Genomic DNA, 26,800 nt, shown 5'->3' with positions numbered 1-26,800 from the left:
AATAATGCACAATTTGCTTCAGGTGCAAAACAGATGAATTTGATTACTTTTTTTTAACAGATTACATTACACAAAGGCCAATTTCAATCAGTTTGGCTCTTTTCCCTCCCAATGCAGAGTATTTCTGGAGGAGGTGACTACTTTTTCAAGTCTGAATGATAGGAACAGACTTTTCCGTGTACGATCAGTTGTTTCATTCTCAAAAAGGATAGGGAGGGACATGACTGTAGGTGGTATTCTTATGATGCACTACGATATGATGTCTTGGACAGTGGTCCAAGACATCATATCATAGTGCATCATAAGAATAATCCTTCCCTCTAGTCACTCCAAAGTATTATTTTTATTTTTTAAAAAACAAACCACCAAATGTAGCATTAGATCTTATTATGATTGTGTTGATATACTAGTTTAGCACTAGATCACATCTACACAGACAAAAAAAAGATAAACAGGGATATGAAATGGAAACAACTCTGACAAACCGCAGCAGACAACTATGTTTACACAAGATGTACAGTATGTGTTTGTACATTATGGAGAATTTTGGGAAACTGTCCCTTTTTCCTAACACGATGCAACATTTTAAACAGCCTACTGGGTTTACAATAAACCAAAAAAGGAAAGTCATGGATTGGCAGAGGGCAGGATTAAAGGAAGGGGGGCTGCGGCATGGATCAAATCGCATCAGTTTGAGGGGTCAGTGTGGACACTGGCACAAAAATAATCCACAGTCTCTGTGTGATCACTGCAACTGGACTGAACCATAAGGTAGGTAGTGAATCAAGCCCCAATGTAGTCACAGCCTTAAGATTATTGGGGAAGAGCTTGGTCTCATCACCATTACAGATATATTTAATTTAATACCCTGCTGTACTTTTTTTTATCTTGAACTTTCTTACCTCCTGCTGCCATTTTGGTAGTCCAGCCAGCCTCCAGAAAGTTGCTGGACAAAAAAAAATTGGCCCCTAAACCTGCCAATCCCCCATCTCAATGAAAGCTGCCACTCTCCCAGTTTGTACATAAATCCAATACTTCATGCAATCTACTACCAGATTACAGCTCTTGCTTTTGATATATCCTTGGCTGTTTCTTGTTCCACCCTGTTTGCTGCTCTGAACATAACTGGTTTCCACCACTTTTTTTGTGCCTGTACTTGCAAGCATTTCTTTTTGCCTTTTCCCTGATCCCTCCCTCCCTCCTTCCCTTCAACCTTGCACAACAGGACCTAACTTGACTTTTGAGTATGGCTTCAGCTTTCCCTTTCACTAGATGTGTTTGACTCACAATTCAGTTCAGTTTGTCCATAATTCTAACTCTGCTTCCTATCTTGGCCTGATCCTTGCACCCATTTCCAAGCCACAACCTGCAGCTGCCAAGTCATGACACTTTTCTAAACAAATTATGAATGACTCAGGTGGTTACATAAAAATCACAAAATAATCTTTCTGTGAAAGTTACTATTCCTCTTTTCCCTCCGGTAGGCTTTTGTTTCCTTAAAACACTTTCATTTCTAGAATGTAATTTTTGTAAGCCACTTTGTTTCAATCTGAGAGAGCTTTTTCTTCAAACCTGCAGTCGTGTAGTTAATTCTGCAACCCCATTTTTCTGCAAAAACAGTGTTGGGGCGGAAAGCAGTGAAGTATGTAGGAAGAAAAAAAAAGAGTGAAGCAATTGACTAAATAAGAGACATAAATAACTATTAAAGTGCATAACCTGTGTGCATTTTCAGCTGAAAAAAAAAGACAAGAAATCGGGCCTTCTCGGCGGTGGCTCCTCGCCTCTGGAATAACCTTCCCCCTCGCTGGCTCCTTCGCTGGGTATTTTCAAAAATCAATTAAAACACTGATGTTTCGGCAGGCCTTCCCCTCAGCTAATTCCTGATTTTCCCTTTTTCTTCTCTCCTAGTGTTTGCCCCATCTTCTTTAATGTTTTTCCCCTTATTTAAAATTGTTTTAATTATATTGTTATATGTCTGTTGTAAGCCGCCTAGAGTGGTCCTGAGGGACTAGATAGGCGGGATATAAATAAAATAAAATAAAATAAAATAAAATAAAATAAAATAAAATAAAATAAAATAAAATAAAATGAATAAATAAATAAATAAATAAATAAATAAATAAATAAATAAATAAATAAATAAATAAATAAATAAATAAATAAATAAATAAATTGGGCATATATATTTTAAACCAGCCCTTCTCATCCTCAGAAGCTGAAACAACTTGTCCCTGTGAGGTTTTATTTGTGAAACTAGAGAGGCCTGCAGATTGTCTCTCGTTCTGAAACAGAAGGTCTTTTACTTTACTTTCACACAAAGATTTTTCTAAAGATAGTAGAACTATCTTCTCCCCAGGAAGGCAGCCTGGCCTGCTGCTTCCCTTGTGATCTAGACTGTAGTTTATCATACAGTAGTGTCAACTGTTTACTTTCTGAAAAAAAAAAATTGGGGTTCAAGCAACATCCAGAAACAGAGCAACTAAGCTTCCTTCTAGCAGGGTTCCCACACCATACAGGTGTTGACAGTGCAAGAGTCATGCTAAAAAAACAAAACAAAACCCAGATGATAGTGTAAGTTCAGTGAGTGGCAGCGGACAATAATCACTGCAAAGTGGGGTGCTGGGGGGGAGGACAAGGGATTGTTGTTTGGTGATGCTTAACACTTCTGAGGAAAAAAATTATCTGTGGCCTGTTTTTTCACATTTTTATTTGAAAAACCATTTGCCACCATGTTTAATGTCTGTGCATTTAACACACTGGAAAGAGTGAAGTTTTCTATAGTATGTCCCTTTGCAAACTTCATGAACTGACGCCACAGGCAACTGAACTGTGAGATACGTTTACTTCTCCCGCGCAGAATTCTTGACTACATCAGAGCAGGACAGGGCAGCTTGCCTCACTGTTCAGCATCTGCTCGATGTTTTTAAAAAAAATCAAATTGGTTTAAATCATAGTTTAAATAAAAATGATGTTATTTAAATAATCAGATACCTGATTTTCTAAATTTGAATTTATTTGTTTTCATTTTTTTTTTCGTTTTATTATTTATTTTAATTTAAAATTCATTCTGGTTACTATCATGAGGCGCCTTCGGTCTCTTTTTACTTCGGTATCTTTCTCTCACCTTCTGCTGGAAGCCAACTTCTTTTGCTTTCTGGGCTTTCTTTACTCAGGAGGAGCCCGAGCGATTCCTCCGGCTCCCCGCGCCAGGTACAGAAAGCCCTTTGGAGGGTAAGGGCGCCTCACTTGTGGAACATCTCAGGCACACGTCCTAATGAATTGTAGGCATCAGGCAAGGAATGATCTTTACACTCTTCCCTCGCAGTTTAATTCCTTTTGCGCACGTCTTCCCTTCTACTCATTTGTTAAGCTGCAATTTCCTATTGTCTGTTGCAAATCGCCTTCAAATTCTTCACTGAAAGGTGCGATAAAGATACATATGTGTGTGTGTATATACATACACACACACACACGTATCTTTATCTCACCTTTCAATGAAGTATTTAATACATATATATTAAAAAAAAATTAACTGGACTTACTGCTTGGTGCTTGTAGGACCTCTTCATACGAAGGCTGCTTTTACTCGAAAAGTGAAAACACTCTGAAAGAAAGCAAACTCGCTCCTGTTGAGATACCGTCCTCCCACTTCGGCGACTCGGCAAAGAAGGGTCCTGTTTTGGCACTCTCTCAAAACCCATTTCTGATCAGAGGGACCCCCCCCCCAAAAGGGTGTTCCTACAGACCACCAGAGAAAGCACATTGTCACAGCTTTGCCAAATACGGTACCGTTTCCTTTGGGGATCCCGGCCGGCTGCCTCCCAAAGCAAAGCACTGGCTCTCGGTCGCCCTCTGGTGCCTGCGGTGCGCCACGGCAGCGGGAGAGCATCGCGTGCGAAGAGGCGAGCCGATCGCTGGGAGGCTCCGCTTGTCACTCACGCTCCTGCCAGCCGTCCCGCCGCCGTCCCTGGGAGAGAAAGGAGCGTCCAAAGCTCCGTCCCCGGTCGCCTTCCCGGGGGGGGGGGGGGACGCGCGAAGGACGGAGAGAGCAGCGCTCCCGACCCGTGGTGAGTCTCCGGAAGGTTTCAGGGAGAATGGCTCTTGGGGGGGCTCTCGGAAGGACCGATCCGTCGGGGGAGGATTAAGGGGCGATTGCTTGAAGCAGATTTCCCTAGACGGAGCGCGCACGAGGGGGCGCCGCGCTTGGGGGGGGACAACCAACCCCCTCTCCCCAACCCAACCCTGCTCTCCGTGTAAAGTCTCCCATCAGTGACTGGCTCGCTGGGGGCGTCGGGCACGCGTTCTGTGGCCCTCAAAGCCAGCAGATCAAGGTGGTCTCTGTCTCTAGGGGTGTGTGTGTGCGCGCGCGGCCCTTTGGGCACAGGTGTCCCCCGGGGGGACTCTGCATCTGAAGAAACATGTGGGTCAGTGCCCTTCTTTCTTGAGTTCTTTCTCCTCTCATTGCTGAGAGAGTTCTTGCACCTTACAAGCCTAGTGCGGATGGGAAAATTTCGGAAAGATACGCGTGTAACGTGGGAATAACTGCCATCGAATTCATCCCTGGGGCTGCTGGACTGCCCCAGGGATCGGGTGCCGGCAGGTATTTTTCGGCAGAAGCGGTCAAAATTGGAGAAGGCGTTCCCTTGCGCGTGGCCCTTTAAGATCCAGGACCCTTCTCGGGGCATCTTTATCTTGGCATTGGTGGCGTTTCATTTGAACGAGGGGTTCATCCGTGGAAAACTTCTAGTTCCCCCTGGAATCCAGGAATAGGTAGTTGTTGAAAGGAACTTCCTTTCAAATCCCATTTTAAATCAGCGACGATTCTGGATCAGACTGTAAGAATATTTATTTTAGAGGATTCTTCAGTATATAAAATTGGTCCACTACTGGCTTCAAAATTCCTTGTAATAAAGAGTTTCAGGTTTGCTTGCAGTGCTTTGAATGTTAGCCTGAAAATACGTAGCATAAGAGCCTAGGATAACATCTTCTTATACATCACATTGCCTTTTTAAGAGGAAGTATTTTACTTTCTCTATTGCATACTGTCTCTACTTCTTTATAGACAGTACTTGACAGTCTGTGCTGATTCTTGCTAGACTTCACTGTTCTGGAAAGCTGAAAGATATAGTACGCATGCTATGCTTCTTGCCTTTTAACTTTTTTAAAAATGCGTACAGCAGAGTACACGTAGGTACATGCCAAGAAAAAAATCAGCTGATAAAAGACATTGCCACAGGAGGACAGCGTATTAAACATAGCTGCATCCTAATCCTAAGTGCCCTCTTCTTGAAAATGAGAGGAAACTATTTACGTGCAACCTGTATCTTAAGGTAAAGGTGTTTAGCATAATCGGAAAGAAATTCTTCTGGAATTCGATGTATAGTTGCAGCCTCAGAGGATCACAAGGCAATAGTGAGAACAACAAAACTTAGTTGAGCAGAAGGACAAGTTGGAAGTCCACTAGTTTCTTCGCTTTCTCTGCAACCGAAACTATATTTCGTTCAGAAATTAGTCTTGCACTATTTAAATTGATGTTTCATACAAATGTTTTTGTTTGCAAATGTATTCTGCTTCCAGACAAGGCTCTTACTATGAAGGTACCCTGCCTCAAACACAGTATGTAACTAGGGGAGGAAGGGAGATCAGACCAAGATATCTTCTATTTCTAGTTGTCCTATGTTTGTCTCCCATTTCTTTTGCCTTTTTCTTTTCATGACCCAGAAAAAATACATTTGAGAGAAATATGGAGTAGTTGCACTCGCTATGGGGTATGAGCTGTGTGGAAGCACCCATAATTGAGTTAAGTGGAAATATTCCCACCACGATCTTGGGTCAGACCGTTAGACAGCTTTTAAGTTGTCATCTGAGTGAAATGATACATCTCAGTAGGCTAATTTTGTAGTTATTTGTGAGGATTTCTCGAGTGGATATTGTAGGCAAATGGTTTATCACTTAGAAAATTGCCTTAATCTTTAGCAGAGCTGCCTGCACTCAAGCTGGACAAAACAACTCCAAGTGAAATGTGATTAAAACATATTCAAGCATTCATGAAGCTAGTTAAAAGCAGTTCTTCCCCCTACTGTGATTTTCAGGCTTGCTATCATCTGAGAAAAGCCTAGTCACATTAAATTGGCTGGCAAGAAACCCCTGCATGGGACTCCCGTGCTTTGTAAAAAAATTCTGAGATGCAGTAAACAGCTGGCCATTCGCTGTTCGTGCGGGATGTAAATCAAGTATTCCTGAAAGTGTGCCCTGGGAAACAGAGGTGACTGTAGGCCCAGGGGTCTCACGGACAAGAAGAGTGGAACTTTTTTTAAAAGTACAATTGCTTCAGCTGCCGCTGCTGCTCCATCAGGATTCCCTGTTACCCTGATCTTATTTGCATTCTTTCCAGGGATAGGGGTGGAGATAGACTCTTACAGCAGCAGTGTATCCCTTTTGTGATCTATTTGATGATAGCTTAATCTTGAAGGAGCAATTGAGACTGATGATCTTTTAAAAAACCAGCTTTTTCTGGATATGAAAACTACTATAATTGATTAAGGGTTTCTTCATTGTGCTGGGAAAAGACACTTGGAAAATCTTGAACGGCTGGTCTTTCACTTTTGGGGGACATGTTGAGTCTCACTTTTTCCATTTCTGACATCTCAGATCTCTTTTGTCAACAAGTCGAACAGACTAGCAATGTATTGCCCTTTACCAGCTGAGTATTCGATGACTGTTGGCTGGTCGTGAGAGAGAGGCTGTTACGCCATGCCCTGCTGCTCTTTGGCTACGTACGAGTGTAAGTGCCGTCCAGGTCTTGCTATCTCTTTACTCATAAGGAATCCATAGATATGGATCAACACAATTGTGCCTACGTTCTTGAACTCCCCTCGGGTTTGTCTGTAGGGACTGACATGATAAGTAGCTGTACTTCAAGATGTACTGTTGTTACTCCAGGGTATAGTATGCCCTGAATGGAGCTGAACATCAGACAGAAAGATCACAGCGGGTGTGGAAACTGCCTTTATGAAAGTTCGTGCTGCAGCTGTGACAGCAACTCCCTAGTAAGTACAGACGGGGCTATACATGTTCTCTTTAATAGAAGGTCCGGGTCATTAAACTTAAAGGGTACTTTGCTGGTGGTTTTATTCAAGAAATCAAAGGCCAAATTAGACTGATACATTTGTTTGCTGCAAATAACTTTTTTAAAAAACAAAGCTGAAGCGTCCATAAGAGTTGATGTACGTACAAGGAAGCTGACATTGCTTGATTCATTTTTTTTCTGGGCAGGAAGCTTTTTCCATTTTTTTTCAGCTTGATAGTTCTTAGAAGTGATGCAATTGTATGCGCTATGTTTATCTCCTTTTTGTAAGCGTGTGAAGATTACATAAAGAGGAAATATTTATTTGCACGTGGAAATGAAAATTAGCACTCATTTCCATGTTGCAGTTTAGTTCCTTCTGTTCCATATTTATGTCTGTTACCTATTTTGTGATGCCAATATTTATGCACTGTTATTTGTTTGTTTATTTATTTAAAATATTTTTTACTCTTCCTTTCTCCTTAAAAAGGACCAAAGGCAGCTTACATGAGTATCCAAATACAAAAGGATCAAATAGCATCCAGAAAAACATTAGCAACACCAAAACCCATTCAAAGCAGTATTAATCTGCTTTCTATTATGTGTTTCCATGTAGTACAAAAGAAATCCAAAAAACAGGCGTGGCTGTCCTAATATGGCAAAATTTATGTCTTAATTCCTGAGTACAGATCTCGGCATAAGGAACATATGGGAACTAGTGCTGCGTTATCTGCTTGATGAACTGTGTGCAGTGCTTACATTCATCAAATCTAAAAATAATGGTGTTTTTGTTGAGCGACCAAGAGCAGTGCCTGCCATTCCACCTGCATTTTCTGAATGGAATATGTTTTTTTTTTAAATTGTTTTTTCCATTTTCCAGTCTATGTTAATAATAATTGCAAACAGAATATTCCTTTTATTCATGCAAGCCTTTTACTTTTGTGTTGTTTGCCCTGTCTTAATATGGCTTCAGAATTATATTTGTGTTATTTTGTTGTAATTTATACAAACGGGTACAGTACCTTTAAATGAAGTATATACCTTTCATGTACATTTTCTTAAAAACAGCAGCTCCAGAGTGAACGCATTATTGGTGCCATGTAAATATGTTCTATTCTCATTGCTATCCTTTATTCTCTTACAATGTTGAATCCACCCAGTTAAATATAGTTTGAAATAATTTAAATGTACTCAAGTTCTAAAGAAAGGACCAGAAGGGTATAAGAGTATAAGGGTTTTCTAGGTATAAGATGGGGACGTGGTGGCGCTGTGGGCTAAACCGCAGAAGCCTGTGCTGCAGGGTCAGAAGACCAAGCAATCGTAAGATCGAATCCACAGGACGGAGTGAGCTCCCGTTGCTTGTCCCAGCTCCCGCCAACCTAGCGGTTCGAAAGCATGCAAATGCAAGTAGATAAATAGGGACCACCTCGGTGTGAAAGTAACAGTGTTCCGTGTCTAAGTCGCACTGGCCATGTGACCACGGAAGATTGTCTTCGGACAAACACTGCCTCTATGGCTTGGAAACGGGGATGAGCACCACCCCCTAGAGTTGAACACAACTGGACAAAAATTGTCAAGGGGAACCTTTACCTTAGGTATAAGATATTAAGAAGTGGTTTACTATTCTTTTCTTTTGGGGGTGCTCTGGGCCTGTGCAGCCTCCCCATAGCCACACAGGTTGACTCTTCTCCTACAAGGCATAGTAGGGAATCAAACTCCTGACCCTCTGAATCATTGAGCTGTACAGCCAGCTATATAATGCTTTGCCATAATTTTCATTCGTAGGCTGTCATCTATAACTTATTTATCCAGAGGAGTTGTTTGAAAATCTGTGAGATAGTTAATTCCATTAAAATAATTTGATCGTGGATCTATGTCCCTTGGGATTCTGAACCTTCGAAATTCACCACTGAAGTTTCCAGTGGATTCAAGACTAGTTAAAACGAGCTAAAATTACTATATGGGAACAATCACATGAGCAATCAAATTAAGAATGCCAGCTGCAGTCCCAGCTCAACAATGTGGTTGAAAACTTGTTGCACTCAATCATTTTGCCTTTTTACCATTTATGTTAAAAAAATACAGCCAAAATATTGTCTCATGAACATTGTGTTCATATTACACTTACCTACATTAGGCTAGAACAGAATGAGGGAAAACTAACATAATAAAAATGTTCAGCCAGGAAGGCAATTCTTACTTTCCAAAAACAAGCAGGCAATTAAGTTATGTTGCACACCTGAACTAAAGTGAACAGATTATTTCAGATGCAATAGGTGATACCTTTACAGACCACTTAAAAATCATCATACAATACGTAAGCTTTCGTGGATCAAAACACCACTTCATCAAGCTGTACCAATGTGAAGATTTTAAAAAGCTAGGGTATTTTATGATGGATGATTATTTTTAAGTGGTCTGTAAAGGTATCACCTACTGTATTTGTATTTTACTTTGCTTTGACCACACAGCTCTCTTTTTATTTCAAAAGAGGACATTCCAAAATACTTCAAATATGGAAGAATCTTTCTGCAGTATATGGTTGAGCTGTATACCTGTGGAGCAGTTCAGGGGATCAGACAAGATGTGGCATCAGATAACTTTTTTCTAGCTGTTGTATTATGCTCTTTGTACAACTTGTAGCCCTCCAGATGTACTGCAGCTCTCATCAGCCCCAGCCAGCCTAGCCAGTGGTGAGGGGATGTCCAGTTCTACAACATCTGGAAGTCTACAAGTTACACTTCCTGCCTGTGGAGCAAATCACACTGTTGGAAATTGATCAATATATATGTGACAGGGGAAATGTGCTCATGGATGATTAGGACCAAGGGAGACCAGGATGCTAGGTACAATCTTTAGAAGCAGAATCTGATGAACTCAGGGTATTTGTCACTGATTTAACAGTGTAGAATAGTTTATTTATTAATTTATTCAATGAATAACCACCCCATTAGTATAGGCATGCACTCTCAAAAACCCCACAATAACAAAAAATCTGACTCAGGTTTGAGTTTGGGTAGGATAAATTAAAAAAATGTGCATTTTCTCCAAAATTCTTCACCTTGTTACAAAAATGCAGAACCTGTTCTCCTGTTCTTTAATTATCCAATAAACAATGAAATAGAGCAAGAATAACACTCTGATCTGAATTTTTGTCAGAAGTGCAGAAACCTGTTTCTCTCCGCCATCATTCAGTATACATACTAGACACCAGAATTCCTAAATTAATTAATTAATTATAGACATCCTGATTATATTATAACTCATTGATTGACTGCAGTTTTCCAAAAGAAATAAACCACCAGCATGTCGCAGAAGTGGCAAGAATAGATATGATAATGATTTTTTTCTTTTATTCAGAAATGTGGTGGGTGGCCAACTAGGTACAGTACAAGGCTTTCTCTATAGTGGCTCCTCTTTCACGTGTTTCAAAGAAATTTGCCTTTCGAAGGATATTTACCTGATCAGCTCACTGTTAATTGTTATGAAGGGATAAAAAATTGTCCTCTCTACTAGTTTGTAGAGTTTCAAACATAATGAATTACTTTAACTGCTTCCACTGTGTGCATCTGTGCTGTTTTGATCAACAACTGCTGATTAGTGGTGTTTTAACTGTGACCCAATTCTGCTTTTGGTTTGAAAGCTGGTAAAAACTCATCAATAAGATTTTCTTCTGGCATCCGTAGAGTTGCAGTTTCAATTTGATTTTTATGTAAGCTGCTTTGGCACCCTATACTAATTAAAAAACAGGATTAAAATAAATGTTAAAAGTGGTACTTCACAGCGTCTTCAGAAGCATTTGACAAGATTAGTAACAGATACCCTTGTTTAAATATATATATATTTAAACAAGGATATCTGTTACTATATATATTGAAGAAACTATAGTTACAAGGATGTGTATACTAATTAGTACAGTTAAGGGATATTGTGCTGGCTGGATAGGTATCTGGCTGCGGAGCCAAAAATTGGGAGTTCAATTCCCAGCTGTGCCTCCAGGAAGAAAAGGCAGACTGTGTGGCCTTGGGCAAGCTGCACAGTCCCAGGGCACCCCTGGGGATTAGACGGATAGAATGGTAAACTACTTCTGAGTATTCTCTACCTGGAAAACTCAGAAAAGGGTCAGTATAAGTCAGAATGGCTTTGACAGCACATAAAAGGGGGAGCTATTGAAAATAAAGAATCCATACTGTTCACTGCAGTGAACAACTCACACAAACTCAACACCAAATACCACAGAATGTTGTTGTCTATGGTCAGCTTCTATGTGCAACCTCACATGCTATCTGTAATTTGTGTAACTGGGAGGAAATTTTCTGGGCTGCAGTGATCGTCTGTCCAGCACTAACCTATCATCCTTTCCAGCCTTTGATTCTAAGAGAGCCCCATCTCTCTGCTGAGTGCTTTCCCCTCCTCTCTTTCCTGGGTTGGTGGCAGTTGGTATTATTATTTTTTTTTAGCTGTTGATCTGTTCAGTTGGTCGTATATGTGCAGCAAAGAAAGCAGATACACAAGTCTGTAACTTCAAGCAACTGTAAATAAATATGTGAGTCTTTCTCCTACAAATGTCTGAGAGTGAATTATTGAGACTTTAAGTGCTATTTAATGAGAAAGGAGTGAATCTGGGGAACTTTTAGCTATTCTGTTAGTGCGTCTCTGTACTTGTATTGTGTAGCAAAATAGATTTTACTAGAAATTCAGAACTCTGCAACAGTGTAAAGGCAGGATCTATGAATTTAAAGTACCCTCCATGTTTTTAGGAAGGGTTAAGCCTTTATATGGTATCACTATTATTAAAACAATGGGATGGTGCTGAATTTTGAGCCAACTTGTTCTGCATTTACTTTAACAAAAGCAGGAAACATTCAGTTTATTAAAAACTGGTTTATTCTCGAAGGCTTTCACGGCCGGGATCCGATGGTTGTTGTAGGTTTTTCAGGCTGTTTGGCCATGTGCTAGCCAGAAAAACCTACAACAACCAAAAACTAGTTTCTTTCATTATAGCATTTTTCAGCAAAAATCAGACACCATCAGGCACAGCACTAACATTAGACAAAGTTATCAGCTCCTTTAGGTGGAAGGTGGATGCCATTAAACAGAAGCAAATTGTTCAGTTATCACACTTTTAATTAGTGTTAATCTGATTTTGATTTTTGCTTCAGCAGTCAGTGTTTTACACATACATACATACATACATACATACATACATACATACATACATACATACATACATACATACATACATACATACATACATACATACATACATACATACATACATACATACATACATACTGCACCATCTATCGGTGGAAACAATCTTGGGCAGTTTCCAGCAATAAAATAAACAAAGAAAATAGCTAAATCTGTCCCAATCCAGAAATATAAAATAGGGAAGTATAACATAAAAAAAACAACAGATTAAAAAAATCAAGATGTTGGCAGTGGACAAGATAAAGATTACCGAATATAATAGTCAAAATAAGACTAAGTGATCAACAATTATGAGGGACGGATCATCATTAAATATCCGAGTGAAGTAAACTGTACTTGTACATAAACACATATTCAGTGAATAGGAGAATTCCACAAGGCTAGGAACAGGTGTTGTACAAACACTGGTAAGGTTTGGGCACAGTAAACCAGGTTTCTGGGAAATTCTGGCTTAGTATGAATGGTTTGTGCTGAGTCTATTCACACCCTCTTGGATTTTGTTGTGTGCTGTCAAGTCACAACTAATTTAAATTTGTGCCTGCTCAGATGGGGGAGTTTGGACTTATCTTTAGTGCAATCTTATCAGTCTATCTTATGTTACTCTGTTGATCTATCTTATGTCTATAGAGACCCTAATAGGGCTTTCAAGGTAAGTGAGATATTTAGTGGTTTTACCAGTGTCATCCTACCCAATGAGTTTCATGGCTGAATGGGGATTTGAACTCAACTTTCCTGAGTCCTAGTCCATCACTCTATCCAATAGTATATTACTCTGGTTATGAGGTGGCAAATCAGCCCCCAGCTCATCCAGGGCCACACTAGCCATGGTGCCCTTGATACCCAACAGAAGCCACAACACCTACCCCATCTCCACTGTTACAAGTGGCAAGAGACACAGCAAAGGAGGCTCTGGAAGGAGCAGCACCATGGAGTCTGGTTCCTATCCTTTTCAGCAGGCCTTTACTACCCCTCCCTAAAAAGACTATGTCCCAGATTTGGAGTCCTAGTTTCCACCCACTTCTCTGTACATGAACGTTTTGGGGATGCCATTGAAGTCAACTGGGGACCCAGTCGGATGGACTGCGCCCAGGAAGTTAATGTTGGAAATTCAACTCCTTGGGAATGTGGGTGAAAGGGCAGTTGGGGCTGACTCTATGCCTTCCATGAGTGACAAAACCAAGGTGAAAACCATGAAGTTACTGCCTGGGGACTCCTTAGCCACCGAGGCCCTGGAAGGGTTGGGGGCAGCCAGACTCCCAGTCTCCCTATTCCAAGTCCACTCCTCTAATCATTGCTAGCTCTCTCAGATCAGTGATTACTGTGTAAATTATTCCAAAGCTAAAGTATAGAAAAGTAGAAAAAATGGAGGGATTAATATGTTTAATTTATATATTATGAAAAATCTACATCAATTAGCATATTATGCAAATTAAGCTGTCTTGATTTAAAGAACTGGAATATAAGAACCCTAATTTGAATCCCCTTTAAAAGCACAGCTCCTTTTAAAGTGAAAACAAGAATTGATCTGATCTCTTGTGGTCTCAATAAGCTAACAATGTAGGTGCAGATGAAATGTTAAGATTTCAATTCCTGGCCAGTTAACCAAAGCACCAAAATCAGCAGCGACTAGCAGAAGGAGCCTGGATGCTGAGAACGAGATGACATGCACTTGCATACAGAATTTAAAATTCACTAGAAATTGGGCTTATTTTTTATTTCCATTGAGTTATTGTGTAGGTTTTGGGAGGTGAGACGTGTGACCTTGCTGCAATTAAATAGATTCATATTTTGTGGTCTTATTTGCAGTTATCATTGACCCAGAGAAAACAGGTTTTTAAGATGTAACTATATTTCTGAGATATAACTGTACAAGCATGCTCTAAGAAAGATATATCAATTACATTATGTTGTATGTCTCTTCGTGTGTTGCTTTCTTTCTTTTTCAAGGAGGAGCTATTGTTGACAACTAAGAATGGCATGATACGTTGTTCTCAAGAGACTATGGCAAGTAGCTGCTGCCTGAATGTGGAGCAGAAGGGCAATCACTTAAGCAGCTCTGCTGCTCTGGTAGGCTCTCTACCACATGCCTGTTCTCATACTCAATGTGAGATCAGTTGTGTAATAGGAAGCCTGCTGGAGAAGGTGGACAGAAAATGTGGCTGGCTTTCTGCTCCACGTCTTGGTAATTGGCAGGGAGGTTGGCAGGTCTTTGGGTTGAAGTCCGAGTCTTTAGTCCCAAGTCCCGAGTCCGAGTCCCTATTAAAAACATGGTATTTTTGCCCAGAAAAAAAGGGTGTGGGTTGGTGCGTTCCGTGTTGTCAGTCAAGTCCAAATCATTGGGGGGGGACCTGAGTTGAGTCCGGGTCGAGTCACTGGTGCAACTGAAGTTCAACTTGACGGTGAGTCCTGCGATTCAAGTCCCCATTCCTGCTAATTGGATAATGGTCCATATGCCACAGGAACATGTGAAGGCACACATGTCTCTCTCTCTCTCTCTGTCAAATAAGAGGTCTTAGGGTTTCAGTAAAGACATACTCATGCAGAGTCCTAAAAGACGGGTGAACAAAGTCCACAAAGCTGCTATTATGCCCTGCCCATTTCTTGCTCCAGAACGGGCAATTGTACCTTCTAAGGGGATGCAATTGTTCATTTTGCTACATTCCACCTGACCTGTTTGTTGGGAGGCCCTTTTTTCAAACCAGATGATGAATGTCTAGTCACTGCCAGTTTTGAAAAAAGGGACTTGAGTACTTAAATCAAATAGGGGGTTGTATGGGCAGTGAGGTGAAATCATCAGTAGTACCCTCAGGGCATGTTGGGGGAGAGGGCAACCCTCTGAGCTCGTGGGGTGCATGCAGCCCGCAAACCTCAGAAAGTTGCCCATCGTGGTCTGGAACAAGACTGTGTTAGTGAAACACTGCCAACTCCTGATTTCATAACTGTTTAATTTCTAACATGTTCTTTAAAAAGTCAAAGTGGGCCTTTAAAAAAGAGCTAGCAAATGATTGTTATTATATGTTGTCAGATTCTTTCTGATTTAGAACAACCTTATGAATTAATAACTTCCAAAAGGTCCTATCATTAAGATCCCCACAATGGTATTACAGTCTCAGTGAGTCAGTCCATCCCGCATTCAATCCTCCTCTTTTCCTACAGTCTTTCTGTTTTCCTAGCAAATGTTCTCATTTTTGTGGCATCTTGTCTTCTCATGGTATGTCCAAAGGATGAGTTATTTTAAGTTTCAGGGAGAGTTACGGCTTGGTTTGATACTGATTTGTTTTCCACTCATTTGTTTTCATTCATGGCAAAGCTCCACTCTAACGCCACATTTCAAGTGAATCAACTTTTTTCATTATCCAGTTTTCACATCTGTTCACTGTAATTTGGAATACCATAGTATGCATGATCTTAGCCTTTGGTTCCAATGCCACATCCTTACACTTATGGAATTTTTGTAGTTTCTTCACAACAGCTCTTCAAATTTTCACTTGTTTCCTGCTTTCTTGGCTGCAGTCTTCATTTTTATTGATTAATATAGAATATCTTTTTGATTTCTTCATCATGAACATTAAAATTATATAATTCATCTGTAGTGATTATTGTTATCTTATTGATATTCAACTATAATCCTCTTTTTAACTTTGTTCTTTAACTGTCAGCAGTATTCACTTTGAAGCATTGCTATTTTCTGCTAGTAGTACGGTGTCATCTGCGTATAGTATATATTTTTATCTTTATTCTACTAATTTTCACTCCACCTATATTTAATCCATTTTAAGTATATGTTCTGCACATATTATAGATAGAAAAGATAGGAAGATAAAGCACTCCCTCATCTGACAACTTCACCAATTGAAACCATAGTTTCTCCATATACTGTCCTACCAGTAACCTCCTGTCCTCAATATAGGTTACATATTAAGAGAATCAAATATTAAAGCTGTCATTCTTTTAGAATAGTCCACAGCTTTTTATGACCTATACAGTCAAAAGCTATTTTGTAATACAGTAGTTCCCAACTTTTGGTTCTCAGAAGTTTTTGGATTAAAACTCACAAAAGCCTTCATAACTAGCTGTGCTGGCCAGGATTTCTAGGAGTTGTAGTCCAAGAGTATCTGGGGATCCAAGATTGGGAATGACTGTTGTAATATATAAAGCAAAAAAATACCTTCTTATGAAACTCTTTTGTACACTCTAGTAGACAAAATATATTTGCAATATAGTCTTTATTGTCTGTTCCTTTTCGGAATCCAGCTTGTAGTTGCCATTTACTGCTCCACAGATGGTAGGTGTTTGAGGTTAACACCCATAAAATTAACCAGGTAAATTTAAAAATTAGGAAATTGACTTTCAGTTTTCTAAGAATTATTTTGCCATTTAAATTCATTTTAAACAACTAAACCTTTTAATAAGCTAGTTAAATTCTGTGATCAGAGCTTGAAAATCACACCTTAGAATTACTGCATTAGCATTAAATGTAATACTTGTAAGACTAGCATTAAATGTAACATTGTACTTGTAATACTTGTGAGAAAAGGGTAGTATACAACAATGAGATTACCATACACAGTTCTTGTGAATTATATTTAAGGATATACAATTTTTTCACAATAAGTCTGTTTATGGATATTTGACTGCTTGGTTCATATATTTAGCAAGTTAGTTTTCAAGAATGATAAAAGTAGATATTGAGTAAGATGCACATATTGTTAAGCGTTAAGGCACATGTCCAATCTCCCTCTCTATTAAAATAAGTAGGAAAGAGAGTCATAACGTTTTTTAGACCATTTATTTTTCTAAATGCTGCTCCAGTGATGTTGTTATGCTTGTATCTTCATTTTGTTGATTAGCTTTCTGAAATAATTTTATGGTGCAGAGAAAATATAAATGGAAAAAAACCCCTGAAATCCTGTTATGTTCTTCTTGTCTACATGTTCCATTTGTGTTCAACTTGTTTTATTGTTGTTTTATTTGGTAGCTATGCTTTTTAAAATTTCTTGCTTCTTATAATACCAACAAAATTTCATTATATTCAGACCAGAAGTTTAATTTTATTTTTCACCTCAATGTATATATAAATGCAATAACATTTGTCAGTGAAAGTATAATAATAATAATGAAATGTTTGCAATTAATTAATATTTGAAATGTTGTATTCTAGAAAAAAAGTCAAGGAGTGATCTTTCTTTCTTATAACTTCTCAGTGTATTTATATGGGCCTCCTTTTGATCATACCTTGTCTGAAATTTGGTATGGCCATCAAGAACCATTTAAAACTGCCTTTGTGGTACAATCCAACATACAACTCCAAATCAGTTATCTTCAAAATGACTCTTTTAACATAGTTTAAAATCCCTTGGAAAGGAAGATTCTCTCAACTGTAATCAATTAGGCTGCTAATAAAATACGTGTAAAATAATGAAGAAAGTATCTGTAAATTAGTTCTTTAACATGCTACAGTTTATGAAGAATGCTGACTTTATCTGATTGTAATGGGTATGCTTTTTTTAAAGCTTGTATGTCACTACAATGATTCCACCAGGAGAATGCCTATATGCTGGCAGGAAAAGACGGAAACCCATTCAGAAACAGTTAAGTATTTATTTATCAAAATTACATTATACTATAAATTTAGTAGAAATGTACCTCAATTGACCACAATGTAGAAGACTGGGAGTGGGAATCTGAGACCTAAGGCAACTTCTCTGAATCCCAAATTCAGGTATTGAGAAAAAGATGGGGTATAAATTAATCAATAAACAAAGCTTAATAATTCTCACAAATTCATATATACCTTGAATTTTCTACAGTTCATTAAAATATGAATGTATGTGAAAAATAGGTATTTCTGTTTTTTAAAAGTATCATCCATTTGTTTAAAAACAACCACATTATCATTTCAAAAAACTATAATTTTACCAGTGCTAAAATTCATGATTATATTACATAAAACTAAGGTAACCCTTTGTCTACTCCTTCTTCCTTCATTTTCTCATCGTACTGCTTACTTTTTCAGGCTGAGGGGAGGATGAGAGGGCTGATCCTCCATCAAGTCCTATTCTGCTGTGCATGGGGAGGGCAGGGCTGGCTAGCTGGTGGCTGCTGCTGCTAGTGGCTGAATGGTATGGCTGCAGAAGCCGGTGCTGATAGGGTCTCTCCCTCTCTGGGAATCAATCTGGTGCAATCTTCTTTCCATGGTCACCATACCTTAGGTGGGAGAGAAGCTGGCCCTGTGGCTACATAGTTGAAGGGCTGAGCTCCCATGGGCTGCACTACCCTCTCGTTACTTCTTTCTTCTGTCTTGAATATCTTTAACTGTCAAGGTTTGAAACCTTGTGTAATTAAGAGAGTTAGAAAAAAAGGGATATAATAATTTGCCCTAAAGGGAAGGTACTTCTAAAACTTGCAGCTTTAAAAAATAGGTCTCATAAGTAATTGCAAAACAATAAACCAGCTCCAGCAATGATTTATAAACCATCTTGACAACTGAATTCCTGTTCTGGTTGTGATTTGTAAACTCACTTATGAAATCATCTAAAAAAAGAGAGGTGAATGAATGAAATGGGGGGGGTATTTTATAATCTCCACCATATTTTGGAAAATGTAAACCCATGAGATCTAGGTTATATTACTACTATGTTAGAGCTAGACTACCAAAAATGTCAGGTAGATACCTTCTAGGATAGCCAGAGGTAGTCAAAATGTAGGGTCTCGTAAACACATTTATTTTCTAGCCCAGGAATTTGGGTAGGTGCAAAGTCAATGGGATTTTCTATTATGCTGAACATCCAGTAGTTTCCTATTATTGTGTAACCTGGGTGAGCAGAAAGAAATTGTTTAGGTTTCATGAAGGATGGGAAAAGGTACAAATACAATTTAGAACAGATAGTCAGATTAAGGTGCAACAATCATGCCAGCCGAGGGTTGCAAGCAGGGAGAAAAGGTAACGAAACAGTGCAGAGAAAAGACACTGGAGTCATGGGTTTTCCTCCATAGTATTTAACTACAGTAATTTGGCTGGGTGAGAACAATACTGTATTTAATATTTTTTCCTACATGTTTCCAAATATGCTCAGAGCATAAGAAATTTATTTTCTTTAGTAGATTTTTACTTTTAACATCTTTAGTATTTTAAATATGTTTTTAAATACTATTAAAGAGTCCTTAAAGTTACAATGCTTTTACTTTTCATTGATGTGTCTTAGAGATGTATTATCTGTTTTTATAAACAATAAGTTCTTGCATTTTTACAATGTAATTTAAATCATTATTTTTTAATAATTTATTATAATTTTGCTCCTGTATTTTGGACTGAATTCTGACTCACATAGAGGTATTAGTTCAGTTTTCATAGATTTTTAGGTATTTGTGCCAAGGTTTTCTTCATAGCTGTTAGATTGTTTGGATTTTACAACAATTCCAAAGTAATATATTCGCGAAGGCTTTCACGGCCGGGATCTAATGGTTGTTCTGGGTTTTTCGGGCTCTTTGGCCGTGTTCTGAAGGTTGTTCTTCCTGACGTTTCGCCAGTCTCTGTGGCCGGCATCTTCAGAGGACAGGTTGCTGTCCTCTGAAGATGCCAGCCACAGAGACTGGCGAAACGGCAGGAAGAACAACCTTCAGAACACGGCCAAAGAGCCCGAAAAACCCAGAACAACCAATTCCAAAGTAATTTTGTACATATGGAACATGGAAGCAATGTAGATAAATAGAGCTTGTAAAGTTGTTGCAACAATGAAAATACTAGCATTCCGGAGTGAATTCTTTATTGGGATAAATGTCAGCTGTGACAAACACAGGATTCTGACTTTCTGTTCAGACTGAATTAGAGCACACACATAAACCACACAAAAACTCAAGTGTGCCCTTGAGATTATACTTAACGGAGAATATCTGCTGACAGAGGACATAGTTTATGTTTCTCAACATCATGATTTGTTGCAAAATGACATGGGACTTTTTTGTTTGTCCCCAGATAGTAAGCAATGTTAAACAACTTCAATGGTACTGTAATTTTGCAAGTTGTATTAAATATAGCTCATTTTGGTCCCCATAATAGCATGCAAAATAAGTTGGGGCAGATAGTCTTTCCAAATTTTGACCTCAGTTGCATCAAAAGAATTAGACTTCATTGTTATGAATTCATGTTTACCTGGGAATAAGGTAGCTGTGGTGGGTTGACCAGTGCCGCCAATTGATTAGAAGAGGATGCCATAGTCTTTCTCTTTGTTTGCCTGAGAGCAGGCAGCGGGAAATATCACTGGCTATAAGGGTTCAAGAAAGCTGGGCCTTGGTAACCCATTTTTTTCTACAAACAGGAGGCCTGCGCTTGTGAATGGAAAGTCTAATCCATCAAAACGACATAGAGACCGCTTGAATGCTGAACTTGACCACCTGGCCAGCCTCTTGCCTTTCCCACCAGATGTAATCTCTAAACTGGACAAACTCTCTGTCTTACGGCTCAGTGTCAGTTACTTTAGAGTCAAAAGTTTCTTTCAAGGTAAGCACTGAAGAAATACAAATATTTTTGAGGCCTAATGCAGGGGAAAGTAATGATGGCTTTTCCAGTATTGTAGCGTTGTGGCTAGGTTGCTAGGATTGACGAGAGCTGCAATCTAAGAACATCTGGAGGGCCACAGCTATCCCCACCCCACCCCAGTATAAGTGCTATCATTACACTAGGAATGCTATTCAGCAGCAAGTCATTCTATCCCTGCTACAGTACTCCATCTGCAGTATTTATTTATTTATTTATTTATTTATTTATTTATTTATTTATTTATTTATTTATTTATTTATTACGGTGTTTCTTTTGTAGATCAAAACCTTATCTCTTAAGAAAATATTCTCAAAATGTACCATTAGAAATACAGAAACATAGTTAAAGCATAAATACAGTTAAAAAAACTTAGTAAAATATATTATAGAGTATGTTATAAAAATATCAGAGATAAAAGAATTTATAAAACCAGTTAGCATAACTGTGTGGATAAAACTAATTTCCTTTATAAGGTTATTGTAAGCATTACACCAATATGCTATGCACATGTGCTTTGAACCCTAAAAGTGTTATATGAATATTTGCTACTCTTATTAAATGTTTGAATGGAGAACCCTTGATTACCTGCAATATGAAGGGCTGCAGCCTAAGCCTGGATAGGTTTGCTTTATATTTATTGATAATATATAAGCTGGTGTTTTTAAACATTCTTTTAAACATTCTTTTAAATTTGTGTTTTCCATTTTTATGTTTTGCATTTCTCAAAATGGCATTTTGCTTTTTTCTCTTTTAATATTTGTATACTTATTGTTCTTAGCTTTAATATTGCTAATAGAAATGGGGGTATTTGTATTCATATGCGAATACCTCATCTCTAATTGCTAACGATGTAAGCTGCCTCTTTATATTCACTCATTGTTCTTAGGTTTAAATATTGTCTTTTACATTTGTTAACTGCCATTGTATACTCCTTGTTTTCAACTTTAAATATTGTCTGTCAATTTTGTAAGCCACCTTGGATCATTTTGAAGGAGAAAGGTGGGGTAAAATATTTTTAATAAATAAATACACATTTTTTAAAAAACATAAAGAGAGGAAACTAGGAAATAGCAGGATAGTTAGATTAGTATCTATTCTAGTTAAACTGGTGGAAAGCATTATTAAAGATAAGATGTTCAAGCATATAAACAGAGATTGGGAATATGAGGTCTTCCAAGTACAGAGAACTCCCAGAAGTACAAGCGGGATTCTGAAGGGGCAGAGGAACTCGAGACCAAATTGCCAACATGCGCTGGATTATGGAGAAAGCCAGAGAGTTCCAGAAAAACATCTACTTCTGCTTCATTAACTATGCAAAAGCCTTTGACTGTGTGGACCGCAGCAAACTATGGCAAGTCCTAAAAGAAATGGGCGTGCCTGACCACCTTATCCATCTCCTGAGAAACCTATATGTGGGACAGGAAGCAACAGTTAGAACTGGATATGGAACAACGGATTGGTTCAAAATTGGGAAAGGAGTACGACAAGGCTGTATACTGTCACCCTGCTTATTTAAGTTATATGCAGAATACATCATGCGGAAGGATGGACTGGAGGAATCCCAAGCTGGAATTAAGATTGCAGGAAGAAATATCAACAACCTCCGATATGCAGATGACACCACTCTGATGGCGGAAAGTGAGGAGGAACTAAAGAACCTTATAATGAGGGTGAAAGACGAGAGTGCAAAAAACGGTCTGAAACTCAACATCAAAAAAACTAAGATCATGGCCACTGGTCCCATCACCTCCTGGGAAATAGAAGGGGAAGATATGGAGGCACAGATTTTACTTTCTTGGGCTCCATGATCACTGCAGATGGAGACAGCAGCCCCGAAATTAAAAGATGCCTGCTTCTTGGGAGGAAAGCAATGACAAACCTTGACAGCATCTTAAAAAGCAGAGACATCACCTTGCTGACAAAAGTCCGACTAGTCAAAGCTATGGTTTTTCCTGTAGTGTTGTATGGAAGTGAGAGCTGGACCATAAAGAAAGATGACCGCCGAAGAATTGATGCCTTTGAATTGTGGTGCTGGAGGAGACTCTTGAGAGTTCCCTGGACTGCAAAGAGAACAAACCTATCAATTCTAAAGGAAATCAACCCCGAGTGCTCATTGGAAGGACAGATCCTGAAGCTGAGGCTCCAATACTTTGGCCATCTCATGAGAAGAGAAGACTCCTTGGAAAAGACTTTGATGTTGGGAAAGTGTGAAGGCAAGAGGAGAAGGGGACGACCGAGGATGAGATGGTTGGACAGTGTCATCGAAGCAACCAACATGAATTTGACACAACTCCAGGAGGCGGTGGAAGATAGGAGGGCCTGGCGTGCTCTGGTCCATGGGGTCATGAAGAGTCGGACACGACTAAACGACTGAACAAACAAACAAACAAGTACAGTATTACTGAACTACCATCTGCTATAGCAAGCACAGCCAATAGTGAAAACTGATGGAAGTAGCTCAGAAATATCTATGCTGCAATACATTCTCCATCTCTAGTATAAAAGGATGATGTCTGGCAAAAATAAAAATCAACATGGATTTTGCAGATGTTGATTCTTCCTCAGTAATCATCCATAGGGCAATCTCTGTGTGTGGACACAGATTTCTTGTGCAAAATATGTAGATCTGAGTCATCTGATTGGTAGACATTGTATACTCAGATTTTTAAAAAATGTTTGACAAAGCCCTTCCCTAAAGTCTTGTGAGTAAATCTTTCTGTCATGGAACAGAAGGAGAGGTTTTCTTATACATCAGTAAACAGTTACATTTTGCCAACATATGTAAAGAACAGAAAGCAGAGCATAGGACGAAATGGAGAGTTCTCACAAATAAAGAATGTAAACCACACGATTCCCAAAGGCTCTGCATAGAGACTTCTTTTTAACTTGCTCATAAATGATCTGGAGTTATCTGACGTGGTGAACAGTAAGAAGTTCAAATTAACTGGTGACAATGAATAATTCTTGGGCAGTGGTTCCCAGCCTTGAGTACCCAGATGTTCTTGAACTAAAACTTCTAAAAGCCTTCACAACTAGCTGTGTGGGCCAGGATTTCTGGGAGTTGTAGTCCAAGAATATCTGGGGACCTGAATTTGGCAATTATTCTTCTGGGGTGTTTAAAACAAAAATGTACAGTGAAAGGCTCCAAAAGTATCTCTCCATTATGAAGAGACATTAAAATGGCAAGCATAATTCAGTTTAAGCTAGTGCAAAGTGATACACATTGGAACAACAGCAACAAATCCAACTTCACATGCATGCGCCTGAGCTGACAGGGACTGAACAGGAAAGAGATTGTTGAATTGAGGTGAACAGTTTGATGAAAACATCAACCCAGCATGCAGCTGCTGTGGAAAAGTCATATTCCATTGTGAGAATTATTCGGAATAAAAGAGGAAAAGTATATAAACTACCTACACTGAATATCTTTACACAAATCTTATGGTTTGGCTACAATTGATATACTGAGTTTTGGGGATGATATTGTAGAGCCAGAAAAGTACCAAAAAAGGCACCCAAAATGAAATCAAGGAATTGGAGTAATTTGTGTGAGAGGGAAAGTTGAATTCTTTCATCCTTTCAGCCTAGGAAAAAAGCAAATGAGGGGAGTAATGTTAGAGGTATATAAAGACACACAAGACATGGACAAAGTTCACCCTTCTCTCTAGTGATTATATTAGAACTTGGGGCAGTTAGGCTTTGGGTGTAGCAGCTGCATTTAGTTTAGGTAACCACACGAAGGCCCAAGTTGTTTCAGTGCAAGCGTCCACACTGATCCCTCAATCCAATGTAGTTCGATCCATGCCCATTGCTCCCTTCCTTTGATATCGCCCTCCTGGTGATCACTGGCTCTCTTTTTATGGTCTGCTGTCATGCTGTTGGCTGCCTGGCAAAGCAGCAGTTTCCAAAGTTCTCCATGCATACATACCATGGAAAAATTTTGTAGTCTGTTGGAGTTCATCAGAGTTGTTTGATTTTATATTTATGTTTTAATCTTTTTTCTCTGTGCAGATGTGATCTAGTGCTATATTAATGTAGAAATGCAGTGATAAGGTGATCTACTACTACAGTGGTTCTTAATCTTTGTTACTCGGATGCTTTTGAACTGCAACTCCCAGAAACCCCAGTCAGGACAGCTGGTGGTGAAGGCTTCTGGGAGTTGCGGTCCAAAACTCCTGAGTAACCTAAGGTTAAGAACCAGTGTACTACTATACTCAATAGCTGGGGTTTTTTTTAAAAAAGAAAGAAACAAAAATATGTCATGGCGACTAGGGAGAAAGATCATGAGGATGGATATATCCACTTTCCCAAAACATCATGCCCCAACTGACTACATCACCAGAAAACCACCCAAGGTACAACCCTTTCGTGGAACAAAACAAACAATCACACAGGCAAAATGTAATTTGAATTGTTGCACCTAGAAAAAAGTAGAATCCCTCCAGCAGCGGTGAGGGCAGAAGTCAGATTGCAAGGAAGAAAGAACGGGCTGTTTCACGTTGACCTGTACCTTGTGCAATCATTGAAATATATTTCAAATTACCCTTGCCAGTTCTGGAGCAAATTGCAAAGCATTTCTGAATGTATTCACACACTTAATAGTAGGAGAATCAAGACAGATGAGGGTGTTCCTCTGCACAGAGCATATAATTATGGAATCTTCTTTTACAGAATATAGTGATGCTACCACCTTGGATGTTTTTAAGTAGCAAAGAAACAAAGTCATAGAGGATAGGGCTATGAAAGGCTACCAGACATGATGGTTATGTATTTCCTCCAACATTAGAGGCATACCAGTTGTTGGGGAACACATGCGGGAGGGTGTTGTTGCACTTACATCCTGCTTGGGTTTTCCATAGGCATTTGGTTGGTCGCTGTGGTAAAAGAACGCAGAACATGAAGGGCTATCTGTGGTGTAACCCAGAATGACTCTTCTTCTTTTTTTATTACATAATGTAAATCATCCTGTGGTAAAACTGAGCAAATGACTTTGTTCCAAAATAGATTTTTGTTGTCCTCAACACAGGAAAGAGGTCCATTTGGTGGTGGAGGTTTTGTCCTTTTGGCACACTCTGTAATCAAAATAAAATGTGTGTTGATCATTTGTTAACCATTTCACCATGTGAAATTATTTCTACTAGAAGTTGGAGTATGCCAGAGTTAAACTTGTGTGTCAACATGTTTGAAGTAATATATAATTAAAACAAACATACTGTGTGTAGAATTCTAGAAGTCACTATAAACTATGTTTGGGCTCGTGGTTTTTTAGCCATTCTAGCCAGTAGTATTTTCCTTTCTTCACATCAGCTATCAATTTTAATTTGTAAAGGTTGGTGTGCTAAAGATATCTTTCTGGAATTCTTCTACATTGCCCAGCCGCACTTGTTCTCTTGAAAATAGGTATCATCCCAGGCAGTAACCATAGTGATAGGTGAAACTGTCCAGTTTGTAATGCACAGGCCTGGGTGTGATCAGCAGTGACCAGGATGCTGGGGGACATACTGCTGGCACCATTTGCTATCTCCTTGTTACATTCTTCTGCAGACAGCAACCAATTTATGCTATATTTTTAGGCTGGTGTTTTTGCCAGGAGTCTTCCAAGTGGTATATAAACAATAAAAAAAGAAATCAGTTACCAGTTCTGTAATCAGTTGGCTACCCTATTAAATAATTATTATTTCATCAGTTTGTATCTTTCTTAGTTTGGGATGGGCACATACACATTCCTTTAATTTTACAATGGTGCCTACAGGGCTTGGAAGTATTTAATTACTTATAATTGGTTTGTTTTACCAATAATTAAGGTATATTAAGACTGAAACTTAACAAGGGATAATTGCAGAGTTTTTGTGGTAGTGCACTACATTCTAGCTACTTTTATAGTTATCTTCATAGTTATAGATTTAAAAGTTTGTTAGTCACCTTGAGTGTTATTTTTTAGCGAAAAGGTGTGGTTGTTGTTACATGCTGTCAAGTTGTCT

At 38.9% G+C, this 26,800-nt stretch overlaps 1 protein-coding gene across 1 annotated transcript in view; it reads left to right on the top strand.

Moving 5' to 3' along the window:
* Positions 1 to 3,905: 3,905 nt before the first annotated feature.
* AHRR (aryl hydrocarbon receptor repressor) overlaps positions 3,906 to 26,800 on the top strand; it is a 62,928-nt gene continuing 40,033 nt past the window's right edge. The window contains exons 1-3 of the mRNA XM_020806228.3: positions 3,906 to 4,067; positions 17,794 to 17,871; positions 20,599 to 20,780. Coding sequence (XP_020661887.3) covers positions 17,810 to 17,871; positions 20,599 to 20,780 — 244 coding nt within the window. The 5' untranslated portion in view covers positions 3,906 to 4,067; positions 17,794 to 17,809. The remainder of the gene's footprint in view (positions 4,068 to 17,793; positions 17,872 to 20,598; positions 20,781 to 26,800) is intronic.

Source organism: Pogona vitticeps, chromosome 6 (assembly GCF_051106095.1).
Source record: "Pogona vitticeps strain Pit_001003342236 chromosome 6, PviZW2.1, whole genome shotgun sequence".
Lineage (NCBI taxonomy): Eukaryota > Metazoa > Chordata > Lepidosauria > Squamata > Agamidae > Pogona > Pogona vitticeps.
This window is presented reverse-complemented; position numbering and strand designations above follow the sequence as displayed.